This window comes from Borostomias antarcticus (assembly GCF_949987555.1).
Source record: "Borostomias antarcticus genome assembly, chromosome: 23".
Taxonomy (NCBI): domain Eukaryota; kingdom Metazoa; phylum Chordata; class Actinopteri; order Stomiiformes; family Stomiidae; genus Borostomias; species Borostomias antarcticus.
The window spans coordinates 6,332,572-6,352,209 of NC_140256.1; the positions used below are offsets into that span (position 1 = coordinate 6,332,572).

At 44.1% G+C, this 19,638-nt stretch overlaps 1 protein-coding gene across 1 annotated transcript; it reads right to left on the bottom strand.

Annotated features, from left to right (window-relative positions):
* Positions 1-234: 234 nt before the first annotated feature.
* Positions 235-18,093, bottom strand: htr7c (5-hydroxytryptamine (serotonin) receptor 7c; the record flags this gene model as incomplete). Its single annotated transcript, XM_084457118.1, has 2 exons — positions 235-973; positions 17,627-18,093. 2 exons carry the CDS (start codon positions 18,091-18,093, stop codon positions 235-237), a joined length of 1,206 nt encoding a protein of 401 aa, XP_084313244.1.
* Positions 18,094-19,638: the final 1,545 nt, after the last annotated feature.

Consider the following 19,638-nt stretch of genomic DNA (forward strand, 5'->3'; position numbering starts at 1 on the left):
AAAATAGAATGACTGAGTCACCCAGACACCAAGGTAATCACCCTGTCACTTTACCTTTGGTTTGGGGCTAGAGTGTCACTAACAACGACCCCCATGTTGTCAATCTTCTTCCTTATCTAAGCATACAGCTCACACGCCGTCCTCTGAGTCGTATTTACAGTTAATAACCACGGGGACCACATTTTCCAAGAGCCTTTGGGGAAAGCATTTGAAGCTTGTCATGCGCCCCTACCCCTACACCCTGAGAGCCTCATGAACGCCCACGGCCGACAGCCGGCGGTTGATGTTGCGGTACCGACAGCGCAGCAGGTCACGGTAGGTGGAGCGCAGGTCGCGGTTGAAGAAGGCGTAGATGAAGGGGTTGATGAGCGAGTTGGCGTAGCCTAGCCACAGCAGTGTGCGCTCCAGCCAGATTGGCACGCAGCTGCACTCCACCCCGCAGATGAAGGGCCTGGCGGTGGACAGGATGAAGAAGGGCAGCCAGCACACGGTGAAGACCCCCACGATCACCCCCAGCGTGGTGGCCGCCTTCTGCTCACGCTTGAAGATGGAGATGTTGCGGCGCTCGCGGTTCAGCAGACGGGACAGGGCCACGCACTCTCCGGCCACGCCCGGAGGCTTCAGACCCTGCATCCTTAATGCGTCGCTGGCCACCGTCTCCAATCGCTCTCGCCGCACCAGGTCGGTGAAGCGGTGCTTGGCGCCACTCTTGCGCGCTGCCCCGAAGATCTTGTAGTACATGAACAGCATGACCAGCATGGGGATATAGAAGGCCACAGCAGTGGAGTAGATAGTGTAGCCAAAGTCCTGGCTGATGAGGCACACACCGCCCGTGTGGACGTTCTTGGCCCAGCCGCAGAAGGGGGGCAGGGTAATGGAGGCTGACACCAGCCACACCCCCAGGATCATCTTAGCCATCAACTGGCCATTCTGTCTGGCTGGGTAAGTGAGGGGCCGGGTGATGCTCAGGTACCTGGGATAAAGGAGAGGAGAGAAGATGTTTAGCTGTATCAGATACTGTGCAAGGCTCTCATCTACCGCTGGCCTCCAACACAATGGGTCAGATAATAACAGAACAAGCCTATGCAGAGTGCTCAAAACAAGACCTACTGTAGCAGAGTGCTTCAGAGTGTTAGCATCAACCAAGGACTCAACACGCTTTGCACTTATTCCGACAGCTCTCCAGCTTAGTGTAGTCTGTTAAGAGTGTCAATGGAGAGGAGAGTATCTTGTTAATACAAAGGCCATTATCTTCTGCTGGATCTGCAATGTCTCATAGCATCTAAAGCCTAGCAGAGCACCCACAGTAGCACTATCCTTCATTCACAAAGACTATACTCATGATCATAAGCTGTCAACAACATTTAAATGGTCTTCACACTTGGAGGTCATAACTTTCAGAGTAAGCCCCGTTATCTTCGCGAGGACAATTAAAGGGGCCCAAATAACTACCGACTGAGAAAATCCGCAACATACTGTAATGTCACTGCTTCAGGCTACATACTGTATTGTTGCCAATGCACAGGATAAGATGTTGAGATAATGGATGTATTATGTTTTACTTTGGATTGGATCAAATCTGATGGTGTTTGAAGGAGATTTGTGGGTCAGTTTAGTCGAAAGAGCAGGATAGAGGTAATGTTTTCCAGGGCGGCTGTGGCTCAGTGGTACAGTAAAGCGGGTTGTCCAATGATCATAGGGTCGGCGGTTCGAATCCCGGCTGATCATGTCCACATGTCGAAGTGTCCTTGGGCATGACACTGAATCCCAAATTGCTCCCACTGAGCAGGCTAGCACCTTGCATGGCAGCTGCCACCATTGGTGTGTGAATGTGTATGTGAATGGGTGAATGAGAGGCCATTGTAAAGTGCTTTGGATAAAAGCACTATAAGTGCAGTCCATTTACCATTTTTGGTGGCGTGTGTGTTTGTTTGTTCGTCTGTTAGCAGGGTTATGCAAAAACTACTAGACCAATTTTCATGAAACTTAGTGGAAGGGTGTAGGATGGTCCAACTTAGAACCCATTAAGTTTTGGAGCAGATTTGAATCACAGGGCATGTCGACAAGCCTGCAAAACACAGCCACCCATTCACAGCCATTCATTTTTTGGACCAGAATTATGCAAAAACTACCAGACCTATTTTCATGAACCTCGGTGGAGGGGTCTAGCATGGTCCAATTTAGAAATGGAGTGGATCTGAATCACAGGGTGGGTCCACAAGCCGCCCAAACATGGCCGGCCATTCACCTCCATTAATTTTTTGGACTTGGGGAGTGAACAATTCAAATGCAGCACTACCAAACACGTCCTAACACGTCCTGTGTGCGCGCACAGAGCCATGAAATGCATTCGTGGGCGGAGGTTTGTAGCATGGTCCATTTTAGAAATGGAGTGGATCTGAATCACGGGGTGGCTCCACGAGCCGCCCAAACATGGCCGGCCATTCACCAATGGCCACCCACCCTGTCCCACACACAGCCTCCCTCACATTTCCACACCATGACATCACTCTCTTTCTATGACCCTTTTAAATAAACTATGTTATGTTTATATTTTATTGAGCGTTGAGTTTTATTGAACACTGATAACTGAGATTTGTTTAGTGTGAGCTGGGCACAGGTATTTTTGGAGAGCACATTTGTACTTTGTTGGTATACTACTAAATTAAGCACTAAATGACTATACTATTACTATAACCAACAGCCTTTTTATGAGACATATTGTGAGATGGAGTGCTCAAACATACCCCTACATTTATTACCATCTACTTGAAGGAGCTGCACCCTGGGAAAATCCAACAGCCTTTTTATGAGACATTGTGAGATGGAGTGCTCAAACAGACCCCTACATTTATTACCATCTACTTGAAGGAGCTGCACCCTGGGAAAATCCCATGTGTGAAGTATATCCTGATTGGCCTGTGTCTGGTAGACAAGAAACTTCAACAGCATCAGGATGTGTTTACAGGTGCCGCACCTTTATACATTATAGGCCTGTTATCTCCAGTACATAATGTTTTCAGTTTAAACTATTAACCTTTATTTACACAGGGAGTCATTCTATGTATTTCTGCTAAGTCTTCCTTGTGTCAACCTTGTGTCAACCTGTTCAACAGGGCGGGTCCATAAAACAGTTTAATGACCATTGCATGACTCGTTACATGCCTAAGATACCATCTGTGCCATTGAACTTTGTAGTTTCCTAAAGATGAAGACAATTGTGTCTATTTGTTCCAAATGATCTAATAATACTGAGCATGGCTGGTGCGGTCACTCATGAGAACAGGTGTGCTCACCGAGTGCAAACTCAACCTTTATATCAGATTTCTCAAATCTCCTCACAACCTTGTTCCCCACCTTTTCAAGGCTGGTGGTACTTGATGATTTTAATATCCATGTGGATGCCCCCATGTGTTCACTGGCTGTGGACTTCCTCAACCTCCTGGACTGCCTCCCATTCCTAAAGGACCAACCCATAAGCATGGCCATACCCTTGATCTTGCCATCACTGGTGATGTCTCAGTTACCAACACCCAGGCACTAGAGCTAAGCATCTCTGACCACCGTGTGGTCCTACTGGACACTATGATTATACTCTCCTCTGCACTGTCTGACCCACAACACCCCGATGCTGCACTCACTCACCAACAGCACTGCACGATGGCTTAGACAAGTTTGCCCCTGAAAATATGTGTCTGGTGTCTTTTCATCGCTCAGCCCCCTGGTACACTGACCAGCACAGAGCCCTAAAATCTGAGGCTCGGAAAATTCAACGCAGATTCAGGCAAACTGGATAACTGCTAGGGGTGTAACAATATACTGTGCCACAATATATCGCGATACAGAAACATCACAATACGTATCGTCAAGGTGAAAACAATATTGTGATATTTTATTGTATATCGGTGAACGCTGGCTACACAACACTGTCTTTTGTCTCTAGGCCTATCAATGATATTACAACAGTTAAGCTCTAAATTCACAAAGTGTAGTGGAGTAGAAATGTGGAGAAATGCACTATTGGTGTGAACAGCAGCACTACTGCAACGCTTCACACCTGCCCTTAGTGTATCGTATCGTATTGTTATCGTCAACCCAATATCGTGTATCGTATCGTGAGATTAGTGTATCGTTACACCCCTAATAACTGCCCACCAACCAACCCTCAGAGAACACCAGAAAGCATACTCCTCTGCAACGAGAGCTGCCAGGGTGTCCTACTACTCTACTCTTATTGAGTCTGGCCATAGAAATCCCAAACACCTGCTTTCAAAATAATTCAAATGCTCAAGCCCAGTGACAACTCTGCCACCACCCCCTCCACTGATGACTGCAACTGCTTCATGGATTTTTTTTTAAAACAAAAGCTGAAAACATCAGGCACATCATCCCAAACCAGCCTGCCCCCCCTGAGTATGTCTCGGATGATGAACGAATCCTAAATAGCTTTATTGAGGTTACTCAAGCTGAGCTCTCCAGGATTGTTTTAAAAATGAACTCCGCCAGCAGCTCCTTGGACCCCATCCCCGCATCGCTATTGAAACCAGGTTTGCAGCCATTGTCCCCACTGCACTGCAACCTATAATAAACTGGTCCCTGTCTACTGGCAAAGTAGCCTCCTCCCTTAAACTGGCAGCCATCAAGCGTATGCTTGAAAAGCACAATCTGGATCCTGAGGTCCTTTCCAACTACTGTACCATCCCATCCCAAACCTGCCTTTCCAAGCAAAGGTTTTGTAAAAGGTTGTCACCCTCCAGTTACATGCACATCTACGCTCCCATCCGCTCTATGAATCCTTCCAGTCTGGTTTCAGACCTTCCCACAGTTCTGAAACTGTTCTGGTGAGGGTTGTAAATGACCTCTTAATGGCGACAGACTCTGGATCCCTCATCTTATTAATCTTGATGGATTTAAGTGCTGCCTTTGACATGGTGGACTATGTCATCCTGTGTCAGCACCCTCAGGAGGTGGGAATTACATGCACTGCCCTTGACTTTTTCCATTCCTACCTCAAGGGAAGACAGGAGTATGCTTCCCTCGGAAATCAGTCAGTGCCTCCATATCAGGTATAGGATATGTGTTGTCCCAGTGTCCACTTAAAATCAATACCATGACACAATTTTATCCGATCAACCATACAGTAAAACCCTGAAGGACATTATACAATATCTGAAATCCGCCTCCTGTTGCCTTGATATTCTGCCTACAGGCTTTTTCAAAAATGTATCTAACTGCATGGCCTCTGATTTACTACAAATTGTAAACATCTCTTCTTTCAGGTGTGTTCCCACAAACCCTGAAAACTGAAGTCATCAAGCCACTCTTAAAAAAAAAATAAGACACCTCAAAAATGAACAATTATAGGCCCTTATCAAACCTCCCGTTTTTTAAGTAAAATCATTGAAAAATATGTTTTTCAACAGCTGAAAAACTAACTGGCACTAAATAATAGTTTTAATGTCTTCCAGTCAGGATTTCGACCACACCACAGACTCCTCGTTAAGGTCTTCAATGACATCCATTTAAACACAGACAATGGCAGAATTTCAGTCTTAGTATTACTGGATCTCAGCGCTGCATTCTACACGGTTGACCACAACATATTACTTGGCCCACTGGAAAACTGGCTGGGAATTTCTGGCACAGTGCTAGACTGGTTTGAAACCTACTTGAAGGATAGGGACTACATTGTGTCTATAGGCAATTACAAATCTGAGCAGACAAAAATGACCTCTTGGGTTCCACAACGCTCCATTCTGGGGCCTCTTCTGTTCAACATTTACATGCTAGACAGAGTGACACATGCACATCCATAAACCAAAAAGGGCAGGTGCCGAGCCAAAACAAGAGATATCAAAAATGAAAAAGAGCGGACTCGCACACTGCTGGGCTCCATGGTTAAGGCATTTATTGTACCTGAATCAAACGTGTGAAGTTTCGAGCAAAGCTCTTCAACATTTACATGCTCCCACTATCTCAAATTATGGAGAACAACAAGATATGTTACCACAGCTATGCAGACGACACACCAATTTATATCACAATATCACCAGGGGACTATAATCCCATACAAGCGCTGAGTAAGTGCACTGAACAAATCAACGATTGGATGTGCCAGAACTTTTTTCAACTAAACAAAAATAAAACTGAAGTAATTGTCTTTGGAGCCAAAGAAGAATGATTAAAAGTCATCGCTCAGCTCCAATCAGTAATGCTAAAAACCACAAACAAAGCCAGAAATCTTGGAGTAATCATGGACTCTGACCTGAATTTCAATAGTCACATTAAGACAACCAGGCAGAGCTGGTTGATGCTGCTACGGAAAGGGATGTCTGGGGCCCCCTGCTGGAACTGCTGCCTCCGCGACCCGACCCCGGATAAGTGGATGATGATGGATGGACACTAAGACAATTACAAAGTCAGCCTACTATCACCGGAAGAATATATCAAGGATTAAAGGATTTATGTCTCAGCAGGATCTGGAAAAACGTGTCCATGCATTTATCTTCAGTAGACTCGACTACTGTAACGGTGTGTTGACAGGTCTCTCTAAAAAATCGATCAGACAGCTGCAGCTGATTCAGAACACTGCTGCTTGAGTCCTCACTAAGACTAAGAAAGTGGATCACATCACTCCAGTTCTGAGGTCCTTACACTGGCTTCCTGACTGTCAAAGAATTGACTTTAAAATACTGCTGTTGGTTTATAAAGCACTGAATGGTTTAGGGCCAAAATATATTTCTGATCTGCTGCTACGTTATGAACCATCCAGACCTCTCAGGTCGTCTGGCACAGGCCTGCTTTCTATCCCCAATGTTTCTTGCACTTTGTCTTGATGCTTTTAATGTCTCATGTAAAGCACTTTGAATTGCCTTGTTGCTGAAATGTGGTATACAAATAAACTTGCCTTGCCTATGCACACAATACACAATCTACCTGCAAAATTCCCCTGACAAACATTTGGCACTATTCCAGGCTACCAAATGCCTGTGTGGAGGATGAGTGGCATATCCACTGTTTTTAAAGCCAGTGCATAGAAAATCAAAGCCAATGTGATGGCCTACTGTATGTTTCAACTCCATTCAACCCAAATAGCCGATTGCAGGCCATCATTCTAAGAGCTTTATCAGTTTTAAAAGACAACTTGACTGTAATGCACTCGACAAAATGTACTAAAAGCTGTCTTGCTAATCTGTCTCTCTATGTCTCTACGGTGATGCTTTGTGAACTGCCCACTGTTCCGACATACCATTGTTCCGACGTCTCACTAGTCCGAAACTTGTTCACCGATCGTCAGACATCCCGTTGTTCCGACGGCTCAAGAGTCCGACCGACAATGGGATGTTTCAGACTAGTGAGACGTCAGACTAATGGGATGTCGGAACAATGGTATGGCACCAATGCTTTTCTCCTCTCTGTGTCCTTCACAGAGCATTGTACATATCTCTCCCTCTTTGTTTGCACTGTCACTGGAAATACCCCCAGGCTACAGCAGATACAATGATTTTATTGTGCTGCAGAATGCCCTGCAAATAGAGAGTGGAGCATGTGTTATGACATGCCATACCCTGTCTGGCTTTATCAATATAGGCAACCGTTATCTTCATCTCCATACTGTCTCTAATGTTTCTCCAAGGAAACTAACTTTTACTGGCACAGGTTGACCTCTTTGTTTAATGTTAGATTAAGGCAGGCAGGCAGGCATGCAGGCACTGTATGGTAGGTAGGTAGGTATGGTACACAATTTTTATGTCTGCAAATTCCATATGATAGAAAGCAAGTTACTGCTCACAGTAGCATAAAGTAACTAGAAATGGTGCTCGAAGAGAACAGACCTCCGCCCATGAATGCATGTCGTGGCTCTGAATGCATGTCGTGGCTCTGTACACAAATGTGCGTGTGAGCAGGACATGTTGGTATTGCTGCATTCGTTTGGTCGAGAGCTTTTTGTGTAATCTTACTAGCAGACGGACAAACACGCCACCGAAAACATTACCTCTCACCCTGCGCTGTCACTGGAGCAGAGGTAATGTTTGTTCTAAGACCTCGGCTAACCATTCAGAAGAACAGAAAAGAGGACAGGAGAAGGTCAGCAATATATTAGAATGGAGATTCAGGGAAATTTTATCATTCACTTTCAAGGAACAGCAACTTTCTTGCTCTCTTGCTTACATCAGCAATTGACACTTTTCCTTGCTTCCAAATTGAATGTAATTTCATTTAACACCAGACACTGATACTGTATACATCAGAGTGACTCATTTTGGGGAGAAACCGTGTTCCTGTTTGTGGACTACTCTCTGCAGACACAGTTGAATACATTTAGGGATATTTACCATACCACCACTTTTTCTAAATTGCCTCCATTAGGCCTTCTAATGTATATCATGTACTGGAAGTAATACAAGTGTGAAAACCTGCTTGGTCTCTAACATTTTCGGTAACGACTTGCAAAACATGTCAAGACATGCTTTATATAATCTCAAAAACATCTATAATATCATCTATAATCTCAAAATCAAGTACTGTTCAAAAACATGTCAAGACATGTTTTTGAACAGTACTTATCTCTCAATCCATGTGTATTGTCCTCACAAACAAACACCTGAAGTGTACTGTTACCATTGCAGCTGAGCAAACACTCAACCTGTACAAATGGTAGCACGGGACACAGGACACTGAGCATTCTGAAAGTACAGTATGAAGATTCATGCATTTGTCATTTGAGAGGAAGGCAGTTACCAAAATCATAAATCCACATGTACACTGGAATTTCTATCAGAGCCTTTACCCTTGGAGGCTTTACACCAAAGTAAACACACACACACACACGGACATACACACACGCACGCACGCACGCACGCATAAATACTCAGGGCATACCATCTTACAACGATATGTAATCTCTGGTCGATCACTGAGAACGGCCATTATTTCTGTCACTATTAAACTTCTCACTTCTGTTTAAAAAAATGCACCATGGATACATCTTTCCAGAGATGGAAGATAATTCATGGCAGGCAGGCCCGGCGGAAGGCGATTTGCCGCCTTAAGCAAAATAACGACAGTGGGCCCCCGACAAGTTGTTGAGCAGGGGGGGGTGGGGGGGGTGCTAGCAGACAATTCCGATTGTTGGAGGATATGTTGAGCCAGGGTGGGGGGTGCGGGGGTAGCGGAGATTTGTGTACCCCTAGTGCCTTGGCACCCTAGGCAATTGCCTTGTATGCCAAGTGCATGCACCGCCCCTGATGTGATGGCAGGCTCTCAGCACCATTTAGAAGAGACGTGTCAACAATTGGCCTTTTCATTGCAGCATCCTCACTAGCAGATTACTAGGCAGTTACGGCCATGTGGTGTGCATGGCAAAGAAGCAGTTCTACATCTCTCGAAGGCTTATACGAAATCTTGCTGGGGGATTTGTTCCAGGAAATTTGCAAGGTCTTTGTTCCAGCACAGTGCCTGTTCTCCATGTAAGATGATAGCTGGAAGTGTTCTCTGATTAGTTGTGATTGTCTCATACAGCAGTTAGCAAACAAAACGTGAACAGACCTCTGCCCCTGAGTGCATTCATTCATTCATTCATTCATTCATTCATTCATTCATTCTAAGTCTTGTTTTCATTCGTGGATCCGGCCTGTGATTTGGATCTGCTTCAATATTTAATGGGTTCTAAGGTGGCCCATGATACAATCCTCCAACGAGTTTCATAAAAAATGGTTTGGTAGTTTTTGCGTAATCCTGCTAAAAGACAAACGCACGCATGCACGCACCCACACATGCCACCGAAACCATTACCTTTCACCCTGCGCTGTCGCTGGGGCGGAGGTAACAATTCAATGGCGGCTTAATAAGTCTGTAACCCAATAGAGAAAATCCTTGAAAGGTTTCACATACAGTAGGTTATTGAAAGGAAAACTGGGACTGTGGGAACTCACTTCTATGAGACAAATAGTTTGTAAAAGTATTTGTTCATTTTCAGAAAAAGAATACCAAAGCCTTTGTCCTGATTCTAGGCTAGCTTTGAGCCATGAGTAAAGGTGATTTTTAGGATACTGCCTGAAGAAAATGTTTCCAACCCCCCTGACTCCCCACTAGCCACACATCTTATCAGGGCTGTGTGATAGCTGAGGCTTGATTGGACCGCTGCTGCACCTTGTTTTGACCCGCTAGTGTCGATGATAGAGGAAGGAAAGTACCGTAGATTAATAAAGTAGAAAGACAAATGGTATACCTGCAAATGGTATAACTGCAACAGTGTTATTCTATTTTCTACTTTTTGCCATCTGTTTCTTTGCTTTCACACAGCTCATTCAGTTAAATAATACTGTGATTTGGAGAATGTGTGCTTTTGAAAATCCGGGAGATGGTCAAACAGAACATACTGTACTGCGCTGTAATGTCAAGAATAATGGCCAAATTGTTATGCTTTTGCCCCAGTGCTATGTGTTGATAGATCACAGATCAAGAAATGAGCAATTGATGAGAAATTACCCCATTCGTTTTTTGGGCGAAATGTTACAGTGTGACTTGCTAAGGTGGGACATTGTGAAAGCTTTGATTGTAAAAGCATCAAAATTAATTATCTAATCACTTGACAAACTAATTAAATGCACTTCCAAAGCAAGTTACTATAGAACTTCGAAAAATATGAGCTATTTTCAATATTGACATTACATACAACTTAAAACTGCAGTTGTTTAAATATATTACTTACAGCTTTGACTACATTAATATTATACTGAGGATATACAGCATGGAATAAGATGATGGAAGGGTAATTTTGTCTGCTGAAGGGATTACATCAGAGGTGACATCCCTCGATGAAATGCTTTTACTTTTAGATCTGACCGTGCTGGCTTTGAAAGAGATGGTTTCCACGGCCCCATCATCGCCTCCATATTTCAGTGTGGGCAGGGCACTGCGGAGAGGCTGGAGGATGAGCGAAAGAGGAGAGGACAGTGCTGATGTGTGTAGCCAAGTGTCACTCTGCATTACATGAGGAAGCGTCAGCGACGTCAAGTCATCTGTGGCAGTGGGTGTGCTGCTGTGTCTGTTCTTACATATTAGCTCCCCTGGGTTTGACATTCTTACAATTCATATTGACAGTTGAAGGGCTCTATTGTACTGGCCCATGAATTAGCCCAGGACTTAACCTGGTGCCAACTACTGCGGTGTGAGCACTGTCCTGGCACCCCATCTGGCGCAGGGCACAGCCTGGAGCAGAGCTAAAATGGGCTGTTACAGTGCAGGCGACACGCACAGAAGGACGCTAGTCTAGCAGCCTGACCCCCAGGCTAAAGGGACACCTGTATTTAAAGCCACTATATGCGGCAAGAACAAACTGTTCCATTCCCCTTAGAACCACCTCTAATTTGTTTTTATCAACGGCTTGGTGATCCTAGAAAGGAAATATCCCATTCTCACCTCTGTTGCACATCAATTATTCATGTTTGTCTTTTGAAATATTTAACATACAACATACAATCTGGCACTTGTCACAAGGGAGGTGAAATATTTTAGGACAGGTGCAAATCTAGGCCTTAAAAAAGTGACTGCCAGTGACTGTTCTTACAGCGTCTTTTTGTATTGATTCAATGTAGTGGCGTGCGCCATAAGAATAAGAGGCACATCTATTCTTACAGCCACCGTCTATAACCATCAATTTCAAGCATTTTAGCCATCAATACATACATGAGTTATGGTTAAAGTGAAGTTCAGGGGTTGGGGTTAGGGCTAGGATTGAGGCCATAGAAGTGGCACCATAAGAATAGTGGGCACGTCTATTGTTATGGCCGTCGTAAGAAGACTGCCTAAAAAAAAAACATTTGAGCATACAAACTGTTACGGCTCGCATGCCCTCGCCTCCACAACCGCCTCCCTCTCTCCCCTCTGGGCCCGCTGCGCGCTCGGGGCGTCCTACGCGCTCTACCGCACGTCGCATCGGCCCGGGCATACAACGCTCTGACTCTCCGGAGTTTCCCCCCACTGCCGGGCGTTCCCCGTCTCCGGCCAGCTCCGCGGACTCGGCAGTCTCCTCCCTCTCCGGTGACGAAGAGTCGGATCCCGACATGCCCAGCACATCGGCCCGTGCGCAAAGACAAGAACGGCGCGCTCGTCTCCGACGATGACGCGGGCGCGGCCCTACTCACCGGTTTCCATTTATCATCACCACACCTGTCCCTCGTTCTGCAATCACCTTCAACCTCTTCAAGAACCTGGTCTACACTCCACTCATCGCCAGATCTTACCATAACCCACATGTGGTAAAGTATAGCCTAGCCTACAATCTCCTTACCCGTATTTTGTAGTGTTTTTTCCCGTTCCCCGTTTGTGATTACTATCACTCACCCTACCTCTCCTCCTCGTCTCTCCAGTTCCTGCCTGACCCACGCCTGTACGACAACCCTGCTCCTGCCTGACCCACGCCTGTACGACAACCATGCTCCTGCCTGACCATCGCCTGTACGACAACCCCGCTCCTGCCTGACCATCGCCTGTACGACTACCACGCTCCTGCCTGACCATCGGCTGTACGACTACCACGTCCCCCTTTGTGTTATCTCATTAAATCGCCCCTCCGGGCTTTACCGTCCCTTGCCTCCTCCTTTCCTGTTGCGCCTGGGTCCCTAACCAAACCCTCACACAAACAATGCATTATTCTATCACTTTTTTTTTTTTTTTTTAGTAATTGATTTGTAATTGATATGATATCAATCTTACTAACCATTTGTGCATGTCTAATTCATTAGATGGATAAATGCATGCATAGTTTGTCAATCATTAACTTCCACGTTATAAACAACCTGATGAACCATTAACAACTCATGAAAAACTTGTTTGTAATTAAAATAAAATTAGATTAAAATGTATTTTGAAATTAATCGTACAGTATACTATATTTTGTTGGATAATCAACTCTAAATGCACCCTTCGACTGGGATCAAGGTAATCCTAATTTTATTGGATCAAAATTATCCCAGTCCTACACTATATGGACAAACGTATTGGGCTTTCTAAATTCATAGGCATTAATATGGAGTTGGTCCCCCCTTTGCAGCATATAACAGCTTCCACTCTTCTGGGATGGCTTTCTACAAGACCATTATCCCTCCTCCACCAAACTTTACAGTTGGCACAATTCAGTCAGGCAGGTAACGTTCTCCTGGCATTGGCCAAGCCCAGACTGCCAGATAGAGAAGCGTGATTCGTCACTCCACAGAACACATTTCTCTGCTCCAGAGTCCAGTGGCTGTGTGCTCTACACCACTCCATCCGATGATGGCCTTGCGCTTGGTGATGTAAGGCTTGCATGCAGCTGCTCGGCCATGGAAACCCATCTCATTAACCTGATTTTATACACATGTGGCAATGAGTGAATGAAACACCTGAATTCAATGATTACTGTACTCTACACATTTTGAAGATTTGATCTAGATTAAAGCTAGGATACAATTACCTGATCTGATCGGATTCCCAATCCTGTTTTTTGGGTTTGAACTCCTCAGCCAGTAGGTCAAGGGAGGGAGTTCTTTGGGAAGTAATTTCCCTGTGCCTCAAAACCACCAATGATGTGGAAACTGACCATAAAAAAATCCTCTTAAAAAAATAAGCATGGCTGCGTTCCGAATCGAACCGAATCTATTTTTTACTACCAGTGTACTACAGCTGCCCCTAGAAAGTACATACTTTGCACAATGTATTTTTCATTCAATTGGGACATACTACCTTGTCATAACATTGCGCCTTGAAATTTAACCACATCTGGGATTCATCAAAACGCCTACAAACAATGCACAATGCGACTCGCACATGACATAATTTCTTGCATACAGCAAAATATGACCGGATGTAGTACGACATCCTGGTATTTTTTACCATACTGCATGTGGCATACTATGTATTGGGACATATTATATCAATTTTTGTCATACTATATAGTATGGAAGTACGCGATTCAGATCGCAGCCCACGTAATCCTAAATCATTGTGAAGTGTGGGTTCTCTCTCTCTCTCTGTCTGTCTCTCTCACTCACTCACTCACACACGCACACGCACACACACACACACTATGCAGCGTGTGTCCAGGCAATGGGCAGAGACCAATGTGACAGGAAATGTCAAAGACGCACAGAGATTAGTTCCACAAGAGTGGCCTTTGTTTTTCTGTGCATTCTTGATGCCTTTTTTGAGCTGCTGACAGGATCATGCTAATCCATTGGTCCACTCAGACAGGGATAAAAATCAGTCTCCTGCTACGCTGTGCATTCCTTAGTTCAGAGCCAAGTGGAGCTCTCAATGAGAGATCAATAAAGTAGGCCACCTCATAGGATTAATGCAATTATCATATAACCCCCAGCGAAATCAGACCACATTACCACCATGACCCTGGCAAAAGTGTTTATGCAATGCTTTGAATGGCCGGTCACACAGCATAATATGTCGATTTTAAAGGGAGAGTGGTTACTGGCCACACTTGCAATCCCCTATGGGGACCCGATCAGATTCAGATCTGCTCCAAAATTTTATTAAGTTCCAAATTGGACCAGGCTACACCCTTCCACCAAGTTTCATCAAAATCAGTCCAGTAGTTTTTGCATAATCGTGCTAACAGACAAACAAATGCAAGCCTGCACGCACCTACACTTGCCACCAAAAACATTACCTTACATTACATTACTTTACCTTGATAAAGTAATTAAAAACTGGCTTCATCGAGTTACAGCACTACATTCCACATTCCTTACTCTTTATTGTCTACTGCCCAGCGATTTGCACAAGACACAATCTAAAAGATATTTCCTTCCTTGAGGTTTGTTTGATTGCTGTTGACAGCTCCAATTGTCCATTCAATCAATTTAGACATGCTTTGCCCACACAAGGGTCTGTTTCTCTGGTGGTCTACTGAATATATGCTAGGAGCTATCCAAATCTGCAATTATCACATGATCTCACAAGATCAGTCACATCTTGCACTCTCTTCTCTAAAGACTGACTCAGGCCAACCGTGAGCCATTAAATCAATAAAAGCTTAAACCTGTGATCATAATGGATTTGACTCCAGGCACCGATGTCCGCCAAAGAAAGGCTATGTTTATATAGCTTTGTTCATTCTTACTTTAAAAGGTTAGCTAAGGAGAGTCTGGGTCAGTAAGTTAATGCATGTTGTAATGTTAAATGGGTCAATATAAAAACAGTGAAGTCAGGGAGGTTTGGGAGAGGTTGGCTGAAGGCTCTTATGGGATGATGCACAACTGATATGTGCTAGAAAAGGAAAGAAAATGAGATGATGAGGTCAGTGGAGGGTGACCGGTCAAATACTGTACCACTGTAGTCATCCAATTCCCTCAACTCTGAGTTACTCTGACAATCTGAAAACTGTGGGATAGGTTTAAATTATGTAATTCTCAAGAAATCTACAGTATTCCCATATTAGACACCATACTAAAATTGACCAAATGTCCTCGTAGGTATTGATTTCTCTTGGCATCAACTTCCTACACCTGTCACCTTTGATCTGCCATTGGCCAGATGGTGTCATTCTATAACAAGGGTGTCCCATAGATGCTCCTAAATGTGTTGATTGGTTTAACAGGAGGTTCTCATCATAGTCAACCAGTTGAAAAGAGTAATAACAATGCTTCATGATGATTCATCCTTTAATAGCATTACTTCGAGATACTGAATCTTTCTTGTTTAGGGAACCATTGCCGGTGCTGTGAATACATCTGTCTGTAATGTATTGTGTTAATAAGGTATTATGAGCAATCAGTGGGAATATAATCTGATTACTGTAAACCCTCATCATCTTTTGTCTTCATTGAGGTCGCTGAGGCAGAACAACCTGATGGATCACCCAAATCTATTTAAGATGAATTATTAGGGGGACAGTAGGTGCACAATCAACCATGCCACCACAACGACTAACACCAAGTCAATTTCAGTCAGCAAAGGCTTGAAATATTTTTTTCCATGCGAATACTGGACCACACAGTTTAGTAGATTAAGCGAACAGCGGACAGCGAAGCAGGTTGCGACGCCTTAAGAACGCCATCCCCCAGGGATCTGTCCTGGCCCCCCTCCTTTATAACATCTACACCTACAACCTGCCGATCACAGTCTCCAGGAAGAAGCCTATGCCTACGCAGACGACCTTGTGCTGGTGTACTCAGCTGGAGACTGGCAGGCCGTGGAAGAGACCCTGAGCCAGGACATGCAGACACTAGCGGCATACCTCCGGAAATGGAGATTGGAGAATGGAGAAAAATTATATTGGATGTCATCGGCTCCAGGAATATGATCACCATTTGAAATTATAGCAACGTAATAAGTTTTAGGAACTCTTGGCGGAGTTCACTAAAATTGATCTAAAGACAAGAAAATAATTGTTGATGCAACCATTGTATAAAAGCAGTAGACTAACTCACTCGAGGTTTGTGGTCAAATAGGCTTTAACAGGGGCTGTGTTGCAGTCATAGGCACGGTATGAGTTACGCCTATTGCTTCGATATAACAGAAGAACCCTCTGAAAAAAGGTTTAAAGGTGCTCAGTTCGATTTCCCTTTTCTTTTTTTGGCCACTAGATGGGGCAGTGGTGCAGCGTATCAGATATAAACAAGTGGGCGTTTTCACTCCATATATGGATATATATAGATATATATAGATATATATAAAATACAAAAATACATGGTAGCTAACATTTTAGGGGGACTAGGGCTGGCTAACGTTGCTTATGAACCTGAATTTAGCTACTTACACCGTGTCCTAACTGCTTGCAACGCGAGCAACAGAACGCGACATCGCATGCTTGCTGTCCTAACTGAAACCATAAAATGTCCTGTTCTGTTACGTCATTTGTCTATATTCCCAACTGAAGACAGTTAAAGAACGAACGCCTGTCAATGCGAGCAGACAGGAGGAAAATATGAACAGGGCGAGCGTCAAAAGGGCAGTTAAAACGTTGCGCCGCAGTTAGGACATAACAATAGAAAACAAAGCAATGGAACGCATTTTGTGGCTAGGACGGGATCGATATCTGGAGTTTGCTTTAATACGTTGCTTATTTGTTGCATTATGTCCATGCAATGTGTATATCTTATAAGCTTAAGTAGCCTAATGTGGTGACGTTTTGCGTTTTATAGCCCAGTACAAATACATAAATAGGCCTATAGAACCAGAATGCACATGCCGCTTTGTGGTAGCCCTCTCCCGATTCCTGAAAATTAAGCATCATAATTGAAGCACAGTCTGAATCACTCCCCTGATTTTCTTAGGGGAATGATCACCGACGGAAGACTTCATACCGGTGTCCATTCACCTGAGCTGCAACTGTCTGATTCCCTAATGAGCCCAGGCTGGTGAGAGCGGACCAGACGTTCTGATAGGAGGAACAAGCATAGACGAGAATAAGCTGTAGAAGTCTCCTACTGCAAACTATAACTAAACAAATAAAACCTCCTACACTCCTCCGCCAGATGGCCTAGAGCGAGGCGGTAGCCCCTTACATTTTACTCTTCAACTGAGTGGGTCTATTAAGCCCAATCATTTAGCTGTAGTTATAAAATGTGAATCCAATCATGGAATTAATTAATTATTTAGTTAATGAATTAGTTCACCTAAAATAACCTACCTGTCAACGCTGATCACACACAGGGTCATGATGGAGGCAGTGCAGCACATTACATCCATACCAATGAAGATGTTGCAGAATACCTCTCCAAAAAGCCACTGGCCCCCAGTTAGGTCCGTCACTATTACAAAGGGCATAACAACTATGGCTACTGAGAGGTCCGCCACAGCAAGTGATACTAGAAGATAGTTAGAAGGCTGCCTTAATTTTTTTACAACGCAAACCGCAATGACTACCAAGGTGTTCCCCATCACGGTGACTGCGGTAATAATGGCCAACATCACTCCAATAATTATCCTTTCCGCTTCGCCAAAATGAATATATTGCTCCCCGCATGACTTGTTCCACATGGTTGTAGGAGCGATGGTGGCGAGGATGTTGTACAAATGCTGCAGAGTGCCATTGATAACTTCGGAAACATCCTCTCTATTACTGAAAGTGGAATCGACGCTCGAAGTATTGAACATCACGGCGACGTTATCCCGGCGGTGATGCAAGGGACACCTCGCCAATGTATTCCAATTACGCGCATACTTGATCAGGAACTGATTCTGGCTCCAGCAGATTGTTAATTTCCTTGCAAAAATACGTTCTTTAACGATGTAAATGCGTCCACCACCCTTCAGCGGCTCTTGTTCAACTCCGGAGTGTTTCACCTGCTCAAAAGAGTAGGCTATCCGCGCGCAACTCATACGCGCAAAAGCAGATAAAATGATTCATCCTATTGCGCGCACGCAGAGGTTGGTAGCCTTTCACAGGAATCTAAAGAAGGAAAGCAAAAAGTGCGCCGTTTTGGCTGATCAATGGGTCTCCTAAGCATTTGGTCCAGCGATGTGTTTTACCGACTGTCAGATACTGGCTATTTTCTTCTATGAGTTTGCTTCACCGGCCGTCACCTATAACAGAGTAGCCTGGTCAACATCACAGGTACTGTAACACAGGTTTAGACTATGCAGGCGGGGCTACAGTTATTCATAATGATTAAGGCAACAACAAGAATAAATAAGAAAAATAGCTGAACAAAATACCAACTGATGCTATAAGGAGATAAACCTTAAACTTTAGCGTGAAACAGGCTCCACATAAGAGGTATTTGACAGGTGCATCTTATTTTAATGGTAGGCTATAGTCTTGGTTTTCCCAGATGCCTCAGAGGAAATCGTGTGCATCCACAGCGTTTTGGTGCTGTGCCCAGTGAAACAGAAACACTCCTGTCTAGGGCTGCGTTAAAAAATAAAAAATAAGATGATTCAAATGATTCAGAATCGATTAATGAATCCCAAATTCGATCTTTTATTTAATGAATAAATGAAGGAATGAATAGTTCATTAATTCATTCAATGATTCATTCATTCATTTTTGGAAATCAGTATCGATACCCAGCCCTAGTATTGATGTGTTGCATAACTTGGCAGTCATATAATTAAGGTTACAGCTAAAAAAAAAAAAAAAAAGAAGAAAAAAAAAGGTTTTAGTAACACTAACCTAATTGATATTGAATCGAATCGAATTGAATCGTGATAATAATGGGAATGGACTGATTAAAGAGAGACTATTTTGTAAGTGAGGATGTCGTGAGTGCCAAATTTTACAATGTTGTTTGTATTGTCCCTGACAAAGAAACTAATAATAAAAAAAAAATCTTAGTCCAGGCACAGCACAGACACAATCTTGTCAAGGAAAATCATGTCCTCGCCTTCACATTGGAGCACCATAGTCACTGTCATTGGACCTCAGCTATTGGAGGGGCCGGTGCATAATAGCGCACAGCGTTCCAATAGGCAGTGTCGGCTCACGTCACTGTTTTCACAGACGCATCTCTAGACAATTGGGGTGGTACATGTCTGTCCCATGCTGTAGGTGGTTTATGGGCCATCAGAGAGCGGCACCACATCAAACTCCTGGAGTTAGAGACAGAGTTGCTGATGTTCTCATGTATGGTGGTACACATCCAATCACCCTCTCCACATGGATCCTGTGAGTTATCTCCTCCACATCTTTTTCATCCAGCT